This window comes from Bactrocera tryoni, unplaced genomic scaffold, assembly GCF_016617805.1.
Source record: "Bactrocera tryoni isolate S06 unplaced genomic scaffold, CSIRO_BtryS06_freeze2 scaffold_25, whole genome shotgun sequence".
Classification (NCBI taxonomy): Eukaryota; Metazoa; Arthropoda; class Insecta; order Diptera; family Tephritidae; genus Bactrocera; species Bactrocera tryoni.
This window is the reverse complement of record NW_024395977.1, coordinates 18,203,065-18,212,327: the sequence shown is the minus strand read 5'-3', so window position 1 is coordinate 18,212,327 and position 9,263 is coordinate 18,203,065. Positions and strand designations below refer to the sequence as shown.

The 9,263-nt window shown below is 38.2% G+C and overlaps 1 protein-coding gene across 1 annotated transcript; it reads left to right on the top strand.

The window, feature by feature from the left end:
* The first annotated feature begins 271 nt into the window (after positions 1-271).
* Positions 272-1,207, top strand: LOC120780772. The gene has a single exon (XM_040113026.1). It carries the CDS (start codon positions 272-274, stop codon positions 1,205-1,207), a length of 936 nt encoding a protein of 311 aa, XP_039968960.1.
* Positions 1,208-9,263: the final 8,056 nt, after the last annotated feature.

The window sequence follows — 9,263 nt, the reverse complement described above, 5'->3', positions numbered from 1 at the left end:
TAAAGTGTAGCTTATATAAAACGTTTGTATTGTGGCAACCTAATTTAAATATACGAGCCTTCTGGCAACATTTTTGATGTAAGAAAATCGAACAGAACTATTTTAAGCATTCTGATGACATAAAGAAACAGAAAATAAGCCAAATATTTCGTTAAGCGTTTTTCTTGGAAATTAAGATAATAAATAGGAAAAATACAGAAGTGTGGATTCGAGCACCACATAATTGGTAACCCCAACTTGTATACATCAACTACAATCAGCACATTCTTGCATGCCACTACTGAATTCACCTAACAAAGATGAAGGCACACCGAAATCGGACGCAACCTGGTCAGCACAGCAAACACAGGCAGAAGCGGGCACTAGAGAAGGGGGCCAACTCAATGCGATAGAAGCAGTCGGTGTCATTAGACTACCCCAGTTTTTGCCATCGGACCCAGACCTGTGGTTCACGCAAATAGACGGCTTGTTGCACATAAATCGTATCACATCTGATGTCTCAAAATATTACACCGTAATTACGGTACTTGATGCAGAAACCCTACGCCAAGTTTCAGATGTTGCAAGAAACCCACCGGACATGGACAAGTATGACAAATTGAAGAAGGAACTAATTGCTCGTTTCAGTGAGTCCAAGGAGAAGCAGCTGATGAAACTTCTAACAGGAATAGAACTTTTCAATAAGAAACCCAGTCAATTGTTGACGGAAATGCGTGATCTGGCCGGCAATAACGTCTCTAAGGAAGCTCTGTCAACATTGTGGTTGCAGCGAATGCCCAACAACGTTCGTTGCATATTGTCGGCGTGCAAGTGTACAGACTTGGAAAATCTCGCCGAGGTAGCCGATCGAATCGTAGATAATTCACCCTCATACATAGTCGCATCTACAACCATTCCGCAAGACAACGAAGCCAATTGTTCAGCTCTAAACATATCCAAGCAAAACACCTTTGAAGCCCGCCTATTGGCGTTGGAGACCTCCTTCAACCAAATTATTCAAAAACTAAGCGAAATATCAGTCAACATGGCTGCAACAATGAACCAACGCCGTAGTTCAAGCGCTGAACGCGGCGGCGAACGAAGCAGAAGTCGACTACGTGAAAACGCAAAAGTATGTTACTACGATATTCGATTTGGTGCAACATCGAGGAAATGTCAAGCGCCATGCGAATTCAACAAACCTACTGAAGGCACGCAGGGAAACTAATCTCGCTGCCGTCTATCGATGCAACTGATGGCAGCGTAGAACAAAACATCAGCATCAAAGAACGAAGACTGCACATTTTTGATAGCAAAAACAATCTTAACTTTTTAATTGACTCCGGTTCTGTCATCTCAATTGTACCACTGAACATTATTCATAAACACTCAACACTTACTCCTGATAGCCTTCAGCTGTTTGCAGCAAATGGCTCAACCATTCAAACTTTTGGTACCAGAAATCTGTCACTAAGTTTGGGCTTACGGAGGAGTTTCACATGGAACTTTTTAATAGCGAACGTAAAATCACATATCATAGGAGCAGACTTTCTGGTACACTTTGGTCTTCTGATAGACCTCAGAGCAAAGTGTCTGGTTGATTCACAAACAACCCTTACCACAAAAGGAACAGTTCGGCAGGCTGAAATGCACAGCATATCAACAATAAGCCCCTCATCTAAATTTCAAGACCTCATTAAGCAGCATGTTGAGTTGACAACGCCTAATATTTACTCCTTACCAACATCAATGGACGTCAATCACCAAATTGTAACAGATTGCCGACCTATTGCAGAGCCACTTCGCCGTTACTCCGGAGAAAAACTAAATGTCATCAAAAGCGAATTCAATGAACTGTTGCAACTAGGTATAATTCGTACATCAAGCAGTCCATGGGCAAGCCCAGTTCAATTAGTGAAAAAGAAAGCTGGGGGATGGCGAGCCTGCGGTGACTATCGCTCCCTAAACGCCCACACGCAACCAGATAGCTATCCGATACCGCACCTCGATAGCATAGTCGACTGCTTACATGGTAAAGCAGTTTTTTCCAAAATTGATATAAAAAAGCTTATTACAATATATGCATGTGTGAAAAAGATATAGCGAAAACAGCAGTGCGTACGCCAATTGGACTTTTTGAGTTTGTCGTTATGCCATTTGGGCTAAAAAATGCCACTCAAACGTTCCAAAGATACATAGACATCACATTCAGAAATATCGACTTTGTTTTCTGTTACCTAGATGATATTCTCATATTTTCAGAAAATGAAAAAGAACATCACAAGCATGTCCAGTTGGTGCTGCAGAAACTGAAAGAGGCAAAACTATGTATCAACTTATCCAAGTGTGAGTTTTGCGTTAGCGAGCTAAACTTCCTAGGATACCACATCTCAGCGGAAGGTATACAGCCACCGAAAGAAAGAGTAGAAGCAATCTGTCAATATCCAAAGCCGAATACAATTGTTGAACTCCGCCGGTTTGTAGGAATGGTAAATTTCTACAGGAAACATATTCCTAACGCCGCACAAATTCAAGCACCTCTACACAACCTTTTCAAAGACTAAAAAAAATGACAAACGAAAAATCGATTGGGATGCAGAGCTTGAAAAAGCATTCAGTGACTGCAGAGCCAGTTTGCTTACACAAACATTGTTAAATTTTCCGGTACCAAATGCGCCGTTTGCATTAACAAAAGATGCGTCGGAGACTGCAGCTGGAGCACACCTGGAACAACAAGTGAATGGGGAATGGAAGCCAATCGCATTCTTCTCAACCAAGCTAAAACATGCGCAAAAGAATTACTCTGCGTATGACCGTGAGCTTTATGCAATATACTTAGCCATTAAACATTTTCGTCCAATACTTGATGGTCGCAAATTCGTCATTCGCACCGATCATAAGCCTTTAACGTATGCATTCCGTCAAAAAACAGACAAAGCGTCACCACGGCGGGTAAGGCATTTAAATTAAATTGCACAATTTTCAAAGCAAATCGTTTTTCTGTCTGGTAAAAATAATGAGGTAGCAGACGCACTCTCCAGAGTATGCCAAATTGATATGCCCATAGTAGTCACAATGGATGAAATAGAAGAAGAACAGCAGAGAGATTCAGAGTTACAACAAATTGTCATAAACAATAACACTAGTTTAAATTTACAGAAGCTAAAACTTCCATCTGACAATACAATATACTGCGATACATCAAATGCAATGGTTCGGCCGTACGTTCCAGTTAAGCTTCGTAACAAAATATTTCAACACATTCACAATTTCTCACACCCTGGTACAAGATCAACTTTAAAACAAATTAGAAGCAAATACATTTGGTTGTCAATGAACAAGGACGTAATAGAAATGGTTCGCTCTTGTATCAGTTGCCAACGATCAAAAGTACAAAAGCACAATCATCTAGCGCCTAAGCCGTTCAAACAAACTGATCAACGTTTCGACCATGTCCACCTTGATATCATCATTCTTCCAGAGCAAGAGGGATACAGATATTGTTTAACCATGATTGACAGATTCACACGTTGGCCCGAACTAGTTCCGTTAAAAGATATTTCGGCCAACACGATAACGACAAGCTTTTATTCAGCATGGATCTCACGTTTCGGTTCCCGAAGACCATAACAACAGATCAGGGCTCCCAGTTTGAGTCCGCAATATTCCAAGCATTGACAAAAATGGTTGGCGCACACAAGATACGTACATCAGCTTACCATCCGGCGTCCAACGGCATGATTGAGAGATGGCATCGTACGCTAAAAGCTTCACTCATGTGCAATCGACAAACTCCATGGCCACTTCTCCTTCCAACAGTGATGTTAGGACTGCGCTGTTCCATAAAGAAGACATTGGAGCATCCCCAGCAGAATGCTGTATGGCACTAATCTTCGTTTACCCGGCGAATTTTTTGATAACGGGGATGGATCATATAATCCACAGGAGTTCATATCCAACTTTTGTGAGTATATACAGCAGCTAAAACCAAGTTCACCGGTACACCACAATTCAACACGATTTTTCATCAATAAAAATCTACACGATTGTAGTCATGTGTTCATCCGCTCGGATCATGTGAGAAAACCACTAGAGCCTCCTTACACGGGTCCGTTCGAAGTTGTGGAACGCATTTCAGACAGACTCTATGCAATTAAAATTAACAACGCAATACACAACATATCTGTGGAAAGATTAACTTCTTTCCCAGAAGTGACGAGTTACCAAATACACCGCTGCGAACCTATAAAAAAAGAAATGTAATATTTGCAGACAATTCTAAATCGTGATTTAATCACTGGGAAGGGAGTAGCTGTGGCAACCTAATTTAAATATACGAGCCTTCTGGCAACATTATTTGATGTAAGAAAATCGAACAGAACTATTTTAAGCATTCTGATGAAATAAAGAAACAGAAAAGAAGCCAAATATTTCGTTAGGCGTTTTTCTTGGAAATTAAGATAATAAATAGGAAAAATACAGAAGTGTGGACTCGAGCACCACAGTATTTTTAACATAGCGCCATCTGTTGAATGCTTACTCAATCCAATCAATGATTATCGCCATCTGTTAGAATCTTTTTTAACTAACAAATAATTGTGACTGTCAAATAATAGACAAATAATATACAAATAATTTGCAATAATAAATTGAGATGTAAGCTATTCTGTCCCTCAAGTTGGATCAAAAAGCGCACGCTGTGTAATCAAATATAAAATCGGCTCAGTAGTTTAGGCGTAAATCGCGGACAAACAACGTGACACGTGATTTTTATGTATAAAAATAGGGTTTCCGACGCTTCCTTCTGGGCGTTACAAACTTCGTGGCAACCTTAATATATCCTGTTCAGGGTATAAAAATGGGGAAAATATCACCGATCCCGTTGATTGACATTGTTTGCGGCCGTCAATTTCCTGGCTAGGCTTCTTGCTTGAAACGAAAAAAGTATTTTTTTTTAATTAGCAAGCTTTTATCGAGTTTTTAGTAGACGGGTTTTTAGAATTTTGAAATATTGGGGAGTAAGTCTGAAAAAAAAAAAGTTAAACAACTGTCAAAATGTCATTTTTCTCGGAAAAGCGCTCTATCACGCACTTGAGTATAACATTGTCTTGCTTAAGTTCAAGTAAATCGGTAAAATAATTCGCTCGCAATTTTGGCCGGGTAATAAATGATGTTTCGAAGAAACCAGCTACAAAGTTTTGGTACCTATACAGCCGCTGCATGAAGTGCAATGGTGCAGGGGCATATTTTTCGAAAATATTCGGAACGAACCAATGAAACTTTGGGACTATATTTTTGAATAGTTTTTCAATCGATTAGACCCAAACATTTTTTTTTTCATTTTTTGAAAATAACATTGGTAAAAACAATTTTTTAGGGTAAACTTTGATTTGCCCTATATTACATATATAAATAAATCATTAGAACTTTAATATATTTGAGACTACCAGTTCGTACAAGTAGGTACGAACTGGAATTTATAATGATAAAAACAATTGAATAATAAAGAAGAGGGTAAAAACCATTTATGGTTCTACCATCATGAAATTATTTCATAATATTAATTATGGGGCATACACGAACGTTTTTATGAAATTGATAACCTAGAGAGTGATCTTTTAATTGGAATTCATTTCTTAAACAAAATTGGAGCCACAATTGATTTTCCAAATCGGGATTTAACTTATGGAAATAATAAAATACCGAAAATACGTTTTCTCAACGTTTTAATTTTATTAAAAACCTTGGGACGAGAAAGTCCTAAGACGCCAGCCGAAGCTTTTATCGGCAAAACAAAGGAAAACAAGTAAGGAAGGGCTAAGTTCGGGTGTCACCGAACATTTTATACTCTCGCACAATAAAGTGATAATCGAGATTTCATTATACGTCATTTACATATTTTTCAAATACCGTATTTTTGTAAAGTTTTATTCCGCTATCATCATTGGTTCCTAATGTATATACTCGTATTATTCAGAAGAGGCATCAGATGGAATTCAAAATAGCGTTATATTGGAAGAAGGCGTGGTTGTGAACCGATTTCACCCATATTTCGTACATGTCATCAGGGTGTTAAGAAAATATTATATACCGAATTTCATTGAAATCGGTCTAGTAGTTCCTGAGATATGGTTTTTGGTCTATAAGTGGGCGAGGCCACGCCTATTTTCAATTTTTTAAAAAAAGCCTGGGTGCAGCTTACTTCTGCAATTTCTTCCGTAAAATTTAGTGTTTCTGACGTTTTTTGTTAGTCGGTTAACGCACTTTTAGTGATTTTCAACATAACCTTTGTATGGGAGGTGGGCGTGGTTATTATCCGATTTCTTCCATTTTTGAACTGTATATGGAAATACCTGAAGAAAACGACTGTGTAGAGTTTGGTTGACATAGCTATAGTAGTTTCCGAGATATGTACAAAAAACTTAGTAGGGGGCGGGGCCACGCCCACTTTTCCAAAAAAATTACGTCCAAATATGCCCCTCCCTAATGCGATCCTTTGTGCCAAATTTCACTTTAATCTTTTTATTTATGGCTTAGTTATGACACTTTATAGGTTTTCGGTTTCCGCCATTTTGTGGGCGTGGCAGTGGGCTGATTTTGCCCATCTTCGAACTTAACCTTCTTATGGAGCCAAGGAATACGTGTACCAAGTTTCATCATGATATCTCAATTTTTACTCAAGTTACAGCTTGCACGGACGGACGGACAGACGGACGGACAGACGGACGGACAGACAGACATCCGGATTTTGACTCTACTCGTCACCCTGATCACTTTGGTATATATAAACCCTATATCTGACTCTTTTAGTTTTAGGACTTACAAACAACCGTTATGTGAACAAAACTATAATACTCTCCTTAGCAACATTGTTGCGAGAGTATAAAAATAATATGAAACAAGAAAAGAAGGGCTAAGTTCGGGTGCAACCGAATGTTTTATACTCTTGAAACTTTCAGTAATCAAAGCAAGGGAAATACCTTAAGATGTGAAACGTCAAGCTGAGTATCGAAATCTAAGCAATTTTATATACATATCTCTACATCTTATAAAATAAAGCGTTAAAATGTGTATGTTACCTCACAGCTCAGCTAAATCTTAACCGATTTTATTCCGTATTGTTATTGTTTTTTGCAAAACATACCTTGAGCCCTCCTCTCCAACGTAGGATACCTTAAAAAATATTTTGCCTTATAAAGGCGCGACAATAAGCAAAAAAACCTCAAAAATAGACTAATTTTATCTTCACACTCCAATATCTTTAAAACTACTGCATCAATTTAGAAAGGAAAAATCGATGTAATGAATTGAATATTTCTTAAGCAAATTGCATCAGTTATTGCATTGTTCATATTAATATCAATACGAAAAAAAATTAAAATATAAACATCTTTTAACATTTTTTATTCTGTTTTATGCGAGCTTCGTTATTATTGTCGAATGTTGCTGCATGCAGGAGAAGCGCAAAGCATAAATGAAAAAAAGAGTTGAATTGAAACATGAGTATCAATATGTATCAATTAATGTTCTATGCATCCGCGGCAAGGCGAACAATTTTGCGCAACCTGCTCGCTAGAAATGAAATTTGTTTGATTACAACATGTTCGCGCAAAGTCCCATGCGTATTAGCGGTATTGAAACATTTGTATATAACAACGTAGAGATTAATACTTATATTTCCATATAATTGTGTGCATATATGTGCATGCGCGGCAAGACATGGAATGGAATGCTGGATATGGGCATTGTAGCGGAAAACACCATATGTATGTATTTGTATGCTGAACGACAGTTTGCAAGCATGTTCGATACTTCATAAAAGAATAAATTCTCACTCCGTTCCTCTGCGAGGCAACATGAGTGGCATATTTGTAACATGTGGTCAGCTGCTGGAAATTATTAATCATTCTCGAATTAGCAAGCGAATAGAACTGAGCGCTTTTCGTGTTTTCTCAAAATTGCGAGAATTTTTGAATAAATAGCGACTACTAAATCTAAAAATTTAATTAAAAGCATGCCTCGACGTCGTACTGATAACGACGTACTATCTGTACGTGCGAAGAGACAGCGAAATGCACGTACTATTGAAACAGAAAGTCAGCGGGAGGCGCGCCTGATGCAAAATAGGGTTAGAAACCATGCGCGCCGGTTTGAAGCCAGCCAACATTTGTGGCGTGAAAAAAAGCTTTCGGGTATGCGCTACGATGCTGCGATTGAATATGCAAATGACCAATATATTTCAATTGGAAATATGTCAATTGTTTGTAGTTTTTGTTCTGCCAAAAGATATCCAGGTGAATCAGTTGGCATGTGCTGCCTTGGTGGAAAAGTCTGTTTAGAAGAAATCCTCCTCCACCCGAACCACTAAAGTCCTTATTAACAGGTAATCATCCAAAATCGACTCATTTTTTGCAAAATATACGGAGCTACAACAATGCATTCCAATTTACTTCATTTCGAGTAATCAAATTGTCGAGCGTGGTTACATGCCTACGTTTAAGATACAAGGGCAAGTTTACCACTTAGCAGGTAGTTTGTTTCCGGAATTAGACCAAGGGCATCAATTCCTTCAGATTTATTTTATTTCAGACTCTGAAGCACAAGCGTCCGTAAGATGTAGTAGAGCAGCGCAAGTAGTTGACAAAGGAGTTGTAAGGGTTTTACAAGACATGTTGCATGAACATAACGCGTATATTTCGTCATTTAAAACTGCATTAGAAAGTGTTCCACCAAATACTCCAGATTTCCAAGTAATTATTCATGCAAATAAAGTGCCTGTCGGAAGTCATCCTGGTCGATACAATGCACCATGTACCAGTGAAGTTGCGGTCATGATAACTGGTCAAGAATTTAATAAAAGGGACATAATTTTAAAAAGTCGGTGCAACAATTTAGTTCGAATTTCTGAACTTCATCGTAGTTATGATAGTCTCCAATACCCACTAATATTTTGTCGCGGTGAAAACGGTTACTACACAAATATTCCACAAATTGATCCTAATTCGAAAGAGCCTATCTCAAAAACAGTTTCCTGCATGAGCTTTTATTGCTACCGTTTAATGGTAAAGGAAAATTTGTTCAACCCGATTCATAAGTATGGAATGTTAATGAATCAGTACATAGTTGATCAATACGCTAAAATTGAGACAGAGCGTCTGGCGTATTTACGAAATAACCAAAAACAGTTACGTGCAGAGAACTATATTCATTTGAAGGATGCTTTAAAATCAAATGAAGAACCAAATCAAATTGGTCAATTAGTTATTCTCCCTGCAACATTCACA